Genomic DNA, 16,554 nt, shown 5'->3' on the forward strand with positions numbered 1-16,554 from the left:
CCCCGAATTTTGACAAACAAGTCACCATTGTCAAGTTCATCTTTAATCTTTCATTTTCTGTAACGTTCTTGTTTTGCCATTTCCACGCTTTCACCGAATATCAAATTTATTCGAAACTTGGCTTACACTGGATCTTAAAAATGCACCAAGTAGAAGGTTGACCATGATGGGTCTTATGCTTGCATGATTAAAGTTTGTATCACATTGTATTAATTAGATTGCATTCGCGGCAGTCCGTAGAATGCAGCTTTCAGTTGCTTGAAGCCAAAATTTCTTTAGATAAGTATTTCAAAAACTCTCTTCTTTAACTTCTTCAATTAAAAAAAATATAAATTAAAGCTTAATCATGCAAACTAGTGAATGAAAATTTGAGTTGAGTAGGCTTAAATATAGTTTTACATGCCTATGAATCAGAACTATGACCAAAAGAAAAACTGTGTTTTGAATCCAACAGAAAGGCAGTATAAGTTCCTTTCTTTAAATTATAATAATTTTATTTTGTTTATCTAATTATATAACAACTTGATTATATAATTTTTTTCTTTCTTTTTATAAATTATAATGTATTCTTTAAATGTTTATTTTAAACAGTAGTAATAGTTTATTCTTTTGGTTTATTAGACCTTATGAATGAACTATTAAAAAAATTATTCACAGTTGAAGTTCATCAATATTAAAATAAATACTACTATAAAATTCCTACCGACACATGGCTTATTAGACCTTAGAATGATGCATGATTGGTCTCATCATCTAATGATTCACGAGAAAGGTGAGAGAAGAGACAATGAGATGAATACGTGGTGAATTATTTATTAGTCAATAATTAGCCATTATTAGTAGAATGCTCAACCTCCAAGTAGGGCCACGCACCTACCCCACAGGAGGATTATAAAAGAACTTTCGTGCCTTTGATGAATTTTTCTAATGACAATTAGAATTTAATCGTGATAATTAAGTAGTAGGAGTGTAAATCTTTAATTTCATTTTATTGTATAAGTTTGAATTATTTCATTAAAAATATTACAATTGTTACATTTAAATTTCATACTTTTAAAAAATCAAACTTACATTAAACAAATTTTATATTTATACTGTATTTTAAAACACAAAAAAATATTTAATATTTAATATTAAAAATTTTATATATGATCTTTTGGTTTAAGAATTTAATGGTAAGGATATAAAAAAACTGATACAAATTTTGTTTTGTTTTAAAAAAGCATGCATTGCATTTATTGCCTTTTTGAATCAAAATAAAAATAATATATTTTTATTTTTATTTCAAAATGAAGAATGATGTAATTATTATTTATTTATCAACTTATTTTGAGTATTGTTGTAAAAAAAATATTTTGAGTATTTTATTAGGTTATAAACCATTATTATATTTTTGGTTTGGATTTTTATATAGATAATAATCTTTAAAAACATCAGCGTTAAAGAAATTCACATTAAAAATTGTCATTAAATTTTTTTTATATTTAAAAACATGGAGGGAAAGTATTCAACCCCCTTAAATTTAACTCTTTTACAAATAGAAACCCTAAATTTTGATTTTGTCCCATTTATTCTTTAGATTTTATCTCTTTTACAAATAGCTATTCATAAATTTTAATTTTGTTCCAATCAATCCTTGAACTTTAACTGTTTAACACATAGATACCTAAATTTCAATTTCATCTCTATTAAATTGGAGTTGAATTACTAAAAAAAAACTAAGCTGATTATTTATTTAATCTCAACAATTTATTAGTTTTATTTTTATAAGTCACTTTTCCAAACATTAAAACATAATAAAGTTTAGAATTAAAAAATCAAGTAAAACCTTTTTGTTCTAAGTTTATATTCTTTATAATATTTTAAATATGAAAAAATGAGTTGTCAAAAAAAGTGAATGGTTAACATTTAAGATAAATAAAAATGATTTTTTATAAAAAGGATAAATTTTAAGGATATATTAAAATGCAATTAAAGTTTAAGATGTCCATTTAAAAAAAGTTAAGTTTAAATTTCAATCATAATAAATTTAAATTTTATGGTGTCTATAGGTAAAGAAGATAAAGTTAAAGAATTAATCGAAATAAAATTAAATTTTAAGGTGTCTATTTATAAAAGAAATGTCATTTCATTCCAAAATAAGTGTTATATTAAAAGAAAAATTATTCTAAAATAATTGTCACATTTTTTAAAAAATTATCTCAAAATAAATGTTAAATTATCTTTTTAATGTAACATTCATAATTTTTTTTCTACTAATACCTTTAATAAATTTTACTTTAATATTGGATTTTAGGGTCTAACCTTGAATTTTCTAGTTGGAGAGAAAAAGACACAAAAAGATTATGGTTGTATCTTTGTCAAGTGAAAAATACTAGTTAATGAATGAGAGTTTTTTTTTCCATTAATATTATTCTCTTTTATATATTTAATAAAATTAGTTTTGTAAAATTAATATATTTTTATTTATTAGCTTTTTCTGCTAGAACGATATTTATTCCGAAATGGATGAAGTGAGGAAGGTTTAATGTTCTTTTAAAAAAAATAATTTAAAATTTGATTTTATATATAAAAAACAATTTATAAATTTTACACCTATATTTTGAACATATTCATAATAAGAGATGTATATAATAGTGAGATTTTCCCCCCGATAAATATAAGCTATTAGAACTTATATCCTCAAAGGTTAACATTAAAATAGATTATTTTTAAAAGCGAATCGACTAACTAGTTTAATCGTTTTGACTGAAAGATCAATACGTTAATTCCTATGTTAAAATCTCTTGAAAACCGTAACATCATAAGATAATTTGTAAGTCTCATATTTTATTTAATACATTTTTTAAAATATATTTACTAAATAAAATGTCATACTTATAAAGTTATAAATAAATTTTAACCAATAAAATTAATAAAAATAAGAGTGTTCAAAATAATATGTGCATAGCATTTCCCGTACAATAATATAATACTCGTATGCTACATGAATTTTTATTTGAAAGTGAAAAAATATGTTAAAAAATGAAACTTATATTTATATTAATTATAAATTATAAACATTTTTTTTGCAAATAATACTTTTATGATAGTATCTGCACTTTTTATTAAGTTTAACCGTATCAATTATATTTTTTTTTATCAGTTTATGATTAGAAAATAAAATAAATCAAATATTATAATTTATTGAAGAAAAATATTAAACACTTCATAACATATAAGTTAATTATATATATTTGAGAATTTCAGAATGTAATCATAGGTTCCGATTATGTGTCCAATCGATCAATAGTTCCTCTTAATGATAGAAGTCACTTACACAAAATATTGGATAACATCCATAACGTTAATCATTACCATCATAATGATTACATTTATTATTTCATAAACCTAAAATTATATCTTTTTAACAAAAATTTAGGAATCATTATCAATAATTCAATTACAAGTTCGAATTACATTGTCAAATCAAGAGTCACTTTCAAGAATGGAAGTAATTATTCAGAGGTCCAACTAACATGTGTTATTATATAATGTTTTGTAAACATATGATTCAATTATAAACTATAATTTTAATCATTGGTATGTTACCAAAAAAAATCATTGTAATGATGATATTTTATTCGGTCACAAACCATAATTTAATCATGGTTACATTTATCGTTTGGTAAATCTATAATTTAGTTCTTATAATTTGTTTGATACAGCAAGAGGACTGATACACAGATCGCTCCATGGTAAAAACAACCCATCCGACACATGATGATGTGACATAGTAAATATTATTTTAATCTATCAGCAATCACCAATGTGTTAAGCCAGATAGCACTGGAATTTCCTTCCCAAAGAACATGCGCTTGAAGGAAAGCGTCCATTGATGATGATCCATCAGTATTCAGCTTGATGAAAGGGAAATTTGATGCTTCCCAACGAACAGATTTCATTGCTTTCAGAGGCATTGACTGTTGAATCACATTGATGACATCTGAGCTTGTCTTGAAAAATAAGAGCATTTCTACTCTTGGTGGGCTATTGATGTTGTTGACTAGCCAATCCACGCACGTAGCAGCATAAAATGAAGGTTCGCCATCCATGTTGAGACTGTGCCACACCTGTTACAAGAAGAAACATCAGACACGAAAATGGTTAATAGTGAGGCTACCATGAAATGTAAGCCAAAAGATCGAGATGTTTTATATTCTTAGGAACTCACTCTCATTTTCCATTTCCAAATTTACCAGTAGGCAATGAGCCATTTGAAGGCAGAAGCTAGATGCAGTAAACATTCCATCTCCGGATGCACCCCAAATGATTTTATCCTCCATGTGCTCATTAATAATGTAACTCTGGATTTCTCTCCTAGCTTCCAGCCAATAGACGAATTTGAAATCCCAATTCAAGATTCCCAGTGGCTTTATAATTGAATTCCAAGGTATTTAGACTCAAGCATTTGGACCCAAGTTTATTATTATGCTTTTCATGCAAAAAGTCCCTAAGAAGGAAATATTAATCATAGGAGAAGGGCGAATATTGAGACCACCAAGACTTCTAGGACGATAAATGACGTTCCTGCTCACCCAGTGAGAATGAATATATAGTCACCACCCCAAATGGTAGTATCTATCCTTTCACAAATTCCTTCTGGAATCCACAGGTTGGGCCAAAGCTACTCAACATTCAACAAATTCCTTTTCCATCCTGCCAATCTGGAGTTAGTCCTCTCAAGGATATAATTAAAATCACTGTTTCTAGTTTGTCCAGAGAGCATAGGAAATCCTAGATATTTCCCAATTTGTCTTGTGTGCTGGAAATGAGAGATTGAAATAAATTTATCAATCTTCACATGTAAGATACTATTAGAAGTCATGAACCTGGATTTCTGGAGATTAACTTTTCCACCAGACGCAGACGCTTTACAGTACAAGTCCAAAACTTCCTTCATTAACTTGATCTGAGAAGACTTGGCCTCAGTGAATAATAATATAATATACAGTCACCAGCAAAGAAGAGATGTGAAATTGCTGGACCGTTCCTGTCAACTCTCACTGGCAACCAACTATGCTCATCTACTTTCTTCTGTATAAGGAGAGATAATTTTTTCATATACAAAACAAAAAGATAAGAAGACAGAATCACCTTGTCTTCATCCTCTGGTAGGTGCAAAGGACTTCAACTTCTCACTGTTCTATTTGAGCGTCAAAGAGGTTGAAGTGGTACAGTTCATGATGAGATTAACAATATTTGGAGGAAAGACAAAGTCAATAAGAGTGAGCCCGAAGAAAGTTCCAATCTTTCAAAATCAATCTTAAACATGACATAACCCTCTTCCCTTTCTTTTTCTTGTCCATGAAATAAACTTGAGAATTTATAAGTACATGTGTCAATTACACAAATTTGCAATGTTTTGTAAAAATCAGTTATAGATCATAATTTTAATCATTATAATGATAATGATAACAATTGCATCTGTCCTTGAATTTCAATTCTGTAACTGAAATTTTTTAAACTAATGAGTTTCAATAACTTCCTTTAAATATATTTGAATGTTGAATTTAAAAATTATTTTCAAGTGGATTTTTAATAGAAGTAACTATTTCTCTTAAAAAAAAACTAACTATTACACATTTCCTTACCTTTATGACAAATTTTTAATAAAGATAGCTATTACACGTTTTCTACCCTAATTATGGCTGTTAGAAAAAATAAAAACATTTTCTTTTTTACTTTCTTAACCGGTATCAAGCAGAATGAGGTGAGGCATTTGCTTATTTTATTGTTTTTTGTTATTAGCATTTGCTTTATTTATATATATATATATATATATATATATATATATATAAATTTGTCTTTGAGGTGTCATAGGAATAAATTGATTCTAGAAATATAAAAAATTATAAATTTAGTCTTTGAATATATAAAAAGTACAACAATTTAATCCTATCATTAAATTTGTGAGATCATTTTATCATTAAATTATAATGTTTAAAAATCAATTTGACAATATATTATATTTTTTAGAACTAAATTATAAAGTTAATATAATTAAATTTGTAAGACCATTTTGTCATTAAATTATAATATTTAAAGACTAGTTTGACAATATATTATATTTTTTGAGAACTAGTTTGATATTTAGTTTGTCATTCAATTATCTATAGAACTAATTTGTTATCAAATTATCTTCAAAATTAATTTATCATACTTTTTACATATTCATATACTAAGACTATGTTTGACAAAACTAGGCAAAAGTTAGTTGCTGAAATAGAAGCTGAAAAACTAGTATATTGAAGGATGGTAAAATTAGTTGCTAAAATAGATGAAAAATATAAAATCACATAAAATAATAAAATAATGATTTATTTTAAAAAAATAACTAAAAAATTGAATAAATATATTGAGGATAAAAATAAAAGAAAATAAAAAAATAAAAAAGATAGAATAGTCAAAAAATACTAAAAATCACTAAAAAAAATGTATTTATCGAATAGTCAAATAAATTTTTTAATTAGTAAAAAAAATTAAAAATTAATTAAAATATCCTGTAAACATATCCTAAATTTAAATTATATATTTTTTAAACATCAATTTTTCCGTGCTTACACTTTTTTAATGAGGAATTTGATTATTTATTTATTTATTTTTAATACAGATGCTCTTAGTAAATTAATAATAACTCAAAGCCTATTTATGAATGGTCCTGAATCGATAATTAAAAAACTGCGAAATAACAGGTGGAGAATCTTGTCCTGTCGTCAAAACTTATTAGTATCAGTCGGTCACATGGATCTACGAAGCAACAACAACAATGGACTACTTCACTCTTCTTAGTTAGTTAGCCTCTTCATTTCATTTTCTTCTTTCCTCAAAAAGACTCAACACACCCCTGTTTTATGCTCTCTTTCTGTCACTTGTGTTTATCCAAGCACACCAAAAACAGAGAAAATGAGGATGGATTATTTGAAGCAAAAGTTTCCCTTCAACCACAGAAACCTCTTCCTCAAATTGCTCCTCACAATCTTCTTCATAGGCCTCGCTTTCCGCATCCTCTTCTTCCACTCCCTGTCCCCTCAGATTTCCCCTGTTTTGGAATCCCCATTTCCTGAGAAAGTGACATTACCAGAACCTCAGACTTCAACTGTTCCAGAAGAAGAACATGTTCCCGAACCTCCACCTGTTATAGAACATGTTTCCGAACCCCCACCTGTTCTCGAACATGTTCCCCAAACTGAAGATCAACTGTCTCCCACTGACTCAGGTGAGTGTTGTTGGGTTCTTATCTTTTAACCCCCCCTTACACAAAAATATACCCACGTGAGATTTAGATCTGCATTCCAGAAATGTTGTTGTGGGTTTTTTTTCTGATCATAGGTTAAGTACTACATGAAGTTGAATGGTTTTCTTTTCCATGTTACATACATGAGTTTAATTTTTATGTACTTTGAGTCTAATTTCAACTAATTAGAAATTAGACACGACGTTTAAAATAATTATTGCGTCAATTTATAATTAGATGGAAAAAAAAGTACATTTGATTGCATGGATCAACTAAACTTGAGGTTGAATCCAGCACATACATCTGCCATATATATTCAAAGAGAAATCTTTGTTGCCCATGTTAAGTTCTACATAAATTAGTTGGGTTGTGGATTAAGAATGTGAATGCAAGGTTCTAACTTGAACTTAATTGAATGCAGAGAAATGTGATTACTTTAATGGGGATTGGATCCCGAACCCGTCGGGTCCAGTTTACACTAATGACAGCTGCGACCTCATTGAATCTCATCAAAATTGCTTGAAGAATGGGAGGCCTGACAGAGACTTTCTGTATTGGAGGTGGGCTCCCAGAGAGTGTGATTTGCCTCAGTTTGATCCAAAGAGGTTTCTCAACTTGATGCGGAACAAAGCCTGGGCACTCATTGGTGATTCCATTTCCCGCAACCATGTGCAATCGCTGGTCTGCATTCTTTCCAAGGTATGTCTTCACACGCTATGAATAGTTCTGCTTGCTAACATGAAAAGATTGTCATTATTTTTTTCTTTCATGATGGACAAAGCTAGTCGTTCGGCACAAATGTTGTTTTCCTTTCTGTATGATCTTTGTGAATGTTTCTGAGGATCAGACAACTGCCTTTTGTACTTATGTATTTGGACCAGATTTTGTTTTTCGTTTCAATTCCCAAACCTTGGAAATTTATTTACTTTGAACAATATAGTCAAGAATTGGTTGCTGTTTGTGTGAGAAACCATTTGTTTAGATGCACTTGTTTGCATAAATTAATGATGGAGTAGGCCTACATACTTGGTTGTTATATGTTTATGTTGGCGTCTAGCGTATGGAGAATTAAGTCATTGTTTTTTATTTCTTAGCTTTGTGCTTACCCAAGTTGCTTCAGAATCTAGGCTACGGAGATTTAGATACTACAAGAATATTTGAAATCATTTGTTTTATTTTTGGCTCTGAAGTCATTGAGAGCAGCATCATTTTAGTTTACAAGACTTGATGGTCTATTGATAGATGATTGATTTGAATTTCCATTGGAATGATTATTCAAAGGGTTTGTAGTGAAAAAATTGTTGAAAGATAGCTGTAGAAGATGCCAAAAAGAAAAAAGAATGGGCTAGCATAAGTAGAGAAGTTATCATCTCAAAGTGACAGATTTAAAAAGGATAGTGACTAGTGAGTATGATGGCTAATGGCATGAACAAGCTGGAGCTCATATTTATAAAGAAGTCCAGTCCAGTCACACATAGTTGCAATTAGCCTACTTCAGGCCTGACGTCATAACTTCCAGAAGTCCCTTCTGACTTGTGTCTCAGCTTTCTTGATATAATTATGCATTTATTTTTAATTCAAGACTTATGAGATTTAGGTCTCAGGGTGGTCCCTGTTCCTCTCCTTTCTTCTTCTTGTTCTTTTTTTAACCTTATTTGCTCACCATTTTGTGTCTACATTAGGTGTATACATACATCTCATATAGTAATAAATTCACTTTCTTAAATGATTGACTGCATTGTGAAAGCTGGACTTTGCCACGGCCTGTTTGGACTGTCAATTGAAGCATGTTTAATTATGAAATTAATCTATAATTAGGCATAAGAGAAGTACAAATTTTCATATAGTTTGGCAAATTCTACCTGCCTCATGTAGTAGTGAGAAGTAAAATGCATAGTAAGTGTGTATTAAAACCCAGCATGATCTTAACTCCAACCACTTTGATGAAATGTATGCACTAGCACTTTCCTCTGTCAGGTGAATGCAGGCCCCACCCATCAACATGTCTTTCTCTATTCGATGGTACAACTGTGTTTGTCACTTGATTTGTTTCCTTATCAAATTTAACCGTCACCACTACAAAATTGTATCACATCATTTTGAAGCGTAATGTATTTCAGAAATTATGATGGCCTACATATACTGTTTTTACTCTTTGGAACCATTGGAAGATGAGTGATTCACTTGAATTAATTTGTCCTTCAGGTGGAAAAACCTGCCTTAGTCTACCATGACGAGGAATACAAGTGCAAAAGATGGAACTTTCCCTCGTACAACTTAAGTTTGTCAGTTATTTGGTCACCATTCCTTGTGGAAGCTGCTATTTTTGAAGACATAAATGGTGTTTCGAGTTCTGAAGTTGAGCTACATCTTGACAGACTGGATAGTAAATGGACAGATCAGTACCTCGATTTTGATTACATTATTATTTCAACCGGGAAATGGTTTCTCAAATCTGCAATTTACTATGAGAATGAAACTATATTGGGCTGCCACTCCTGTCCTAAGAGGAACCTGACAGAGCTGGGGTTTAACTTTGCTTATCGCAAAGCCTTGAAATTTGTGATGAACTTCATAGTGACTTCCAATCACAAAGGGTTGATTTTTTTCAGGACATTCACACCAGATCATTTTGAGAATGGGGAATGGTTTAGTGGGGGAACTTGCAACAGAACAGCACCAATTAAAGAAGGTGAAATGGAAATGAAATATTTGAACAAGATGCTTCGTGAAATTGAGTTAGAGGAGTTTGGAAAGGCAGCTTCTGAAGCTTCAAAAAATGGGGTGAATTTTAAGCTTGTGGATTTTGCTTCACTTTCACAGTTGAGACCTGATGGGCATCCTGGTCCATACAGGCAATTTCATCCATTTGAAAAGGACCAAAATGCTAAAGTTCAGAATGATTGTCTGCATTGGTGCTTACCTGGGCCAATAGACTCTTGGAATGATATAATAATGGATATGGTTGTCAATGGGTAAGAAAAAGAAAGACGGTTAAAAGCCCCATACAGTTGTGTATATTGAGTGAATTGTTACTCTCTGTATACCATGATTCTTGATATTCATATTTATACGGATGGACAATGGAGATTGGAGGCAAATAAATTAAATGTAGCAGAAAGGATTCTAAATATCAGCTTACAGCTAATTTTGATATGGAAGTGCATTGGCATGGAAATCTGTTTCTTTGTCTCCTTTTCTGTTTTTGGTGCTTGTATAACGCGCCATCCGTGGTTATTTTAGGCAACTATAGTCTATAGTTCTATCTTTTTCCATTTTCTTGCAATATATTTGATGAGTTGTGTTGTGTTACACAGCTATAAAAATGTAATTTAATTAGTTTTGAGGATGGTTGGATAAGATAAAATGTCAGGGATTATTTATACTTAATTCAATGAATATGTTAAAATTATCCACTAGATGCGAGTAGGCTGAATTTTATGTTGGCTGGCGAATTTCGTATGCAATTTTATTTTTGTCTTGAGCCTGAGACGAATGGTTGAGCATATATTAGTTCAACATTCCAATAAGTGGAATATTGTGGCATTATTGCAAAAAGAATGGGTTCAATACTATATATGCTATAAATTTCTCGTAGTATTTTCCTTACATATAACCTTTACTATGTAGTATGTGTTTGGTTTCGCCCGAAAGAGGAAAGCGTATGTAAGGACATAAAAATCAGAAGCTATTTTTACTTTTTCTGTATTAAGGAGGGTCGAAGCCCGAAGAGATTACAAAAATGAAAAATCAGAAGTTGTTTGTATAAGCTTTTATGCTGATGTGAAAATGTCGCAATTTTTGAAATCAAAGTGACATATCGTCATATAGATCTACACACGCCATATATTTGAATGACTGTTACTCAATTTCTGACTCTATACCATCCAAACAGTGATGCATTTTCCATTTATAAGTTTTTTTCTATTATCATTACTCATGTAAAAAAGACATTCCGTATTTGAACTTAAACTTTTTTAAAAATTAAAAAAAAATATTATATTAATTTATAATAATTGAAAGTAAAAATATTCAGAAGAAAAATGACACAAAATGAAAGTATTTTATACATAAAAAGTTGGGTTAAATTAGTTTTTTTAAATTTATTTTTAGACATAGGACTATTAGGGATGATTTTAAACTTTTACAAATTAAATTAATTTTAAAAATTGAAGGATGAAATTTCAACTAAAAAAAATTAAAGGACGAAATGTAACCTAAAAACTAAATTATAGATGAGATAATAATGAGGTGACACCGTGACACGGTTGTTGCTGAAGTAGCCACAAAGAGGGGAAGGGGCAGAAGGGCCCCGAAGGAGAAAACTTCATCAACGAACGAAGCCAACAATCAACATCTTAGTCTCAGCCACACCAATTCCGCCCTCATCTGATAAGAATTGCTTGAGATGCGTCTTGAGAAGGAGAAGACTGAAGAGCTCGAAAACCGTGGGCGTGAGCAAGAGAAGCTTCAGACTGAGCTGAAACAGTTGAAGGATTTTAAACCTACCATGCTATTGGTGAGTTCACTTCATCTTGCATATGAATGTTTTTATTTTTATCTTGCTTTTTAAATTGTGTTGAGGGCAATTGGGACCCTATGAACCTTGCTGACTAGCTTCTCGTGAACCATGCTACGCTTCGTTCACTGGCTTAAGATCTAATGAATGCGGTGTAACAGTTGGTCCTTACGCTAACAATTACTAACAAGTAAGTAAATCACCTTGGAATGCTCGTGAATCCATAGAAGAGAAATTCGTAATCAGGACCGGATTAGTATCTGGCAGTCAGGTCCAAGCAAGTTAGACATGTGTCCACAATTGTGGTCTTCATGGTCGTAGAGACCCCAAAAACCTTGACCCAAATTGTGATTGTGTTTCCTTCTCTTTTTCTGTAGAATTTGCCTGTGTTAAAAGATAATAAACAAAAGAAGGATAAGAAGAAAAGGCCTTCTCCACCTTACATTTTGTAGATGAAAGACCAATGGAATGAGGTAAAAACTGGAAAGGTGTGATTTTAGTTCACCAGGTTTCAATTGTGTTTCTCAGGTGTCACAATTGTGCGATTTTGTCCCTCTGTTAATTGGAACTTGTTGAAGTGACATTCATGTGTCTGAGGGGACTAAAATGGCACATAATTGCAATACTTGGAGGACTCAATTGACGCAATTGGAACCCAATGGACTAAAATTGCACTTTTGGGATACTTGGGGATCCAATTGGCACAATGGGAACTGACAGACTAAAATTGCACAATAGCAACAATTGGAGGACCAAAAGTGTAATTAAGCCTATAAATTGTTAATAATAAATGAAGCCTATTTATGCATCTGAAACTAAAAAACAATGGTCTTCAATTCTTAATTAAACTCTGAAATAACTGGTGGAGAATTTTGTCCTGTCATCAAAACTATTAATCAGTCGGTCACACGGATCTAGGAAGCAATGGACTACTTCACTTTACCCCATCTTGTTAGCTTCTTCATTTCTTTGCTCAAAAAGACTCAACAACCCTGTTCCATGCTCAGTATCTCTGACTTGTGTTTGTCCAAGCACTGAGCCAGATACAGAACCAACCAAAAACAGAGAAAATGAGGATGGATTATTTGAAGCAAAAGTTTCCCTTCAGCCACAAAAATTTCTTCCTCAAGTCACTTCTCACAATCTTCTTCCTAGGCCTCGCTTTCTGCATCCTCTTCTTTGACTCCCTGTCCCCCCAGATTTCCCCAGTTTTGGAATCCCCATTTCCTGAGAAAGTGCCATTACCAGAACCTCAAAATCCACCTCAGACTTCAACTGTTCTAGAACATGTTCCCGAACAGCCACCTGTTCCAGAACATGCTCCTGAACCCCCACCTGTTCTGGAACATGTTCGCGAAACTGAAGATCAACTGTCTCCCACAGACTCAAGTGAGTGTTGGGTTATTACCTTTTAACCCAAATACAACAAAACTATATGCACGGGTGTTAACTTTGCAATCCTGAAATGCTGTTGTGGATTTAGTTTCTCATCATAGGTTGTAGTACCGTATGAAGCTGAATGGTTATGTATGTTACATGGATGAGTTTAATTTTTATGTACTTGGAGTCTAATATCAACTAATTAGAATTTTGATATATCTTTTAAAATAGTTATTACATCAATTTATAATCAGATTAAAATGTACCACCGAACGCATAGAATTTAATTAAAATGTGTCAGTTTAACTACTAATCTCAAGCTTTAGCCCTGCTATGCAGTAGTATTAAATACTTTGCTGCCTATAGTGTTCTTACTCACTTAAGATTGTCTCTTGTGAAGGGATACATGTAATTTGTAACACAAAAATTAGACAAAAATGTACATTTTAATTAAATTCTACATAAATTAATTGGATTGTGGGTTAGGGATGTGAGTGTATGGTTCTAATTTGAACTTAATTGGATGCAGAGAAATGTTATAACTTTAGTGGGGATTGGGTCCGGGTTACACTAATGAAAGCTGTGACCTCATTGTTTTTCTTCGTACCCCATTGCCCGGAGGCTCTTCGCTATGCGAACATTGTATCTCATCAAAATTGCTTGAAGAATGGGAGGCCTGATAGAGAGTTTCTGTATTGGAGGTGGGCTCCAAGAGATTGTGATTTGCCTCAGCTTGATCCAGAAAGGTTTCTCTACATGATGTGGAGCAAAGCCTGGGCACTCGTTGGTGATTCCATTTCACTCAACAATGTGCAATCGCTGCTCTGCATTCTTGCCAAGGTATGTCTTCACACACAAAGAATGGTTCTACTTACTGACTTGAAAAGTTTGTTATTGTTTTTTTATTCCATGAGGATCATACAAGTTTCCATTTTGTACTTATGTTTTCTTCCTGATTGTGTGTTGAACCAGATCTTGTTTTTTTGGTTCCAATGCCAAATGCTGGAGGTTGGTTTATTTACTTTGAACAATAAAATCAAGGATCTGTTGCTGTTCAAGTGAGAAAGGTTTTATTTAGCTGCACTTGTTTGTGTAAACAAATGATAGAATAGGCCGAAGTACTTGGTAGTTAGTTACTCCTTCCGGTCCTATATATTGGTCACTTTCAATCGAATCATCAAAGATCAAGGAAGGGAAGTTAAGCCATTAAATATGTCTGAAAATAAAACAAGTTTCCAATTATACCCTAACATAATTACACATCCAACTAATTTCACTATTAACTAATTAAATGCTTAGCCTAAATTATCATCTCACATTCTCTCTCTTCCACACCATTATTAACATTCACTCATTACTCTACTATCCCCATCAATGGATATTGACCAATAGCAACCTTCAATCTCAATAATCAATGCCAACAAATCCTCTTGGCTTACAATGGGTTCCTTGTCTTTCTCCATAGAGAGAAAAACGTTCCGGTTTCAATTGAGAAAGAAAACAAAAGGCATAGGTAATATGAGAGAGAAGATAATACAAGAGACAGAAAGAGAATTGAGTATTTGAAGAGGTACTCATATTTTCATTAATTGCATGGAGTGAGAAGAGTGGGTGGACTGTGCATGAAAAATAGACTTCCTTAATAATGAAGTGTTGAGAATAGTATAAATGACAGAATTGGAAAATCATTATTAATAGGTTAATTGGTGGCTTATAAATAGAACCAAGTATTCCATTTAGGATGTGACCAATATATAGGACCGGAGGAAGTATATGTTTATTAATTACTCGCAGAAACCATTGGAAGAGGAGTGATTCACTTGAACTCTTTTGTCCTTCAGGTGGAACAACTTGTCTCATTCTACCATGACGAGGAATACAAGTGCAAAAGCTGGCGTTTTCCCTCATACAACTTCAGTATGTCACTTATTTGGTCACCATTCCTTGTGGAAGCTGCTATTTTTGAAGACGAAAATGGTGTTTCGAGTTCTGAAGTTGAGCTACATCTTGACAAACTGGATAGTAAATGGACGGATCAGTACCTTGACTTTGATTACATTAGTTTTTCAATCGGGAAATGGTTTCTCAAATCTGCAATCTACTATGAGAATGACACCATATTGGGCTGCCACTCCTGTCCTAAGAAGAACCTGACAGAGCTGGGGTTTAACTTTGCTTATTGCAATGCCTTGAAATTAGTAATGAACTTCATAGTGTCTTCGAATCACAAAGGGATTTTTTTACGGACATTCACACCTGATCATTTTGAAAATATGGAGTGGCTTAATGGGGGAACTTGTAAGAGAACGACACCAATTAAAGGTGAGATGGAAATGAAATATTTGAGAAAGATGCTCCGTGACGTTGAGTTGGATGAGGTTGGAAAGGCAGCTACTGAAGCTTAAAAAAATGGGGTGAGTTTAAAGCTTGTGGATGTTGCTCCATTTTCACTATTGAGACCTGATGGGCATCCTAGTCCATACAGGCAATTTCACCCATTTGAAAAGGACCAAAATGCTTCTAAAGTTCAGAATGATTGTTTGCATTGGTGCTTACCTGGGCCAATAGACTCTTGGAATGATATAATAATGGATATGGTTGTCGATGGGTAAGGAAAAAAAAAATCAGTTAAAAGCCCCGTACAGTTGTGAATATTGAGTGCATCGTTACTCTGTATACTATGTGTGATCTTGACATTCATATTTATACAGAAGGACAATGGAAATTGGAGGCAGATAAATAGAATGTATAAACTATTTTTTCTTCAATAAATAATAAGTTATCCTCGAGATATGGTTCAGAATTCAGATGGTGAAATTTTATGTTGGCTGGCGTATTGCGTGTGCAATTTAATTTTTACTGCACGAACCACTGCTTGAAGCTTGAGCAGTTGATCATTAATTTATTCATGGTAAATAATCCTTCTGAGGGTATTAATTAAGGGTATTGATTTAGGAATTTAAAGTAAAAATATTATTATTAGACGGTGAAAAGTTATTTTGTTCATGATTTTTTTTTATAATTTACATAATAAATATTTTTTTAATTCATTAATCAATGACCTAAGAATACTAGTTAGCAATATTTTTATTTATTTATTTGATGACATCAGTTTAGTTTTGCATTTATCCACATTCCATCAAATGGAAACATTGCGGCATTAGTGAAAAAACAAAGCGGTTAATCCTTGTAGCATTTTCCTTAGATTAGTAGTCTTCTATATATTTATAAAAACTGTCCAACACTTTGTCAAGTGTTTTTTTTTTTTTTTTTTTTATGTTCTCACTTACTCTCTCCTACTTTCTATCTTTCTATCTCTCTCTACATATATATCTCTTTTGTGCTTTTTATGTAACTGTTATTATGCAAACACTAAAAA

The 16,554-nt window shown here is 31.8% G+C and overlaps 3 protein-coding genes across 7 annotated transcripts; 2 read left to right on the forward strand and 1 right to left on the reverse strand.

Moving 5' to 3' along the window:
• Nucleotides 1–3,513: 3,513 nt before the first annotated feature.
• On the reverse strand, nt 3,514–5,324 carry LOC121174915 (uncharacterized). Of its 2 annotated transcripts, none has more exons than XR_005891612.1 (2): nt 4,214–5,324; nt 3,514–4,112 (listed from the first exon to the last, which is right to left on the reverse strand). XR_005891612.1 is itself a non-coding variant. In XM_041015661.1 (2 exons), the coding sequence occupies exons 1-2, from the start codon at nt 4,323–4,325 to the stop codon at nt 3,783–3,785; spliced, it is 417 nt and encodes a 138-aa protein (XP_040871595.1). In that variant the 5' UTR covers nt 4,326–5,324; the 3' UTR covers nt 3,514–3,782. The 2 variants fall into 2 exon arrangements, 1 of the variants encoding a protein (XP_040871595.1); XM_041015661.1 differs by having other exon boundaries at nt 4,239–5,324.
• Nucleotides 5,325–6,701: 1,377 nt separating this feature from the next.
• Nucleotides 6,702–10,688, forward strand: LOC100816814 (protein trichome birefringence-like 24). The gene is made up of 3 exons (XM_003525303.5): nt 6,702–7,258; nt 7,698–7,975; nt 9,482–10,688. Exons 1-3 carry the CDS (start codon nt 6,946–6,948, stop codon nt 10,253–10,255), a joined length of 1,365 nt encoding a protein of 454 aa, XP_003525351.1. The 5' UTR covers nt 6,702–6,945; the 3' UTR covers nt 10,256–10,688.
• Nucleotides 10,689–11,515: 827 nt separating this feature from the next.
• Nucleotides 11,516–15,964, forward strand: LOC100812379 (protein trichome birefringence-like 23). 4 transcript variants are annotated; one of them, XM_006580472.4, is made up of 5 exons: nt 11,519–11,795; nt 13,705–13,765; nt 13,815–14,015; nt 14,148–14,183; nt 15,017–15,964. In XM_006580472.4, the coding sequence occupies exons 3-5, from the start codon at nt 13,932–13,934 to the stop codon at nt 15,578–15,580; spliced, it is 684 nt and encodes a 227-aa protein (XP_006580535.1). In that variant the 5' UTR covers nt 11,519–11,795; nt 13,705–13,765; nt 13,815–13,931; the 3' UTR covers nt 15,581–15,964. The 4 variants fall into 4 exon arrangements, 3 of the variants coding, with proteins under 3 accessions (XP_006580533.1, XP_025984300.1, XP_006580535.1); XR_001388495.3 differs by having other exon boundaries at nt 11,516–11,795; nt 13,705–14,015; nt 14,148–14,242; XM_006580470.4 differs by having other exon boundaries at nt 11,518–11,795; nt 13,705–14,015.
• Nucleotides 15,965–16,554: the final 590 nt, after the last annotated feature.

The sequence above is a fragment of the Glycine max genome, chromosome 5, assembly GCF_000004515.6.
Source record: "Glycine max cultivar Williams 82 chromosome 5, Glycine_max_v4.0, whole genome shotgun sequence".
Classification (NCBI taxonomy): domain Eukaryota; kingdom Viridiplantae; phylum Streptophyta; class Magnoliopsida; order Fabales; family Fabaceae; genus Glycine; species Glycine max.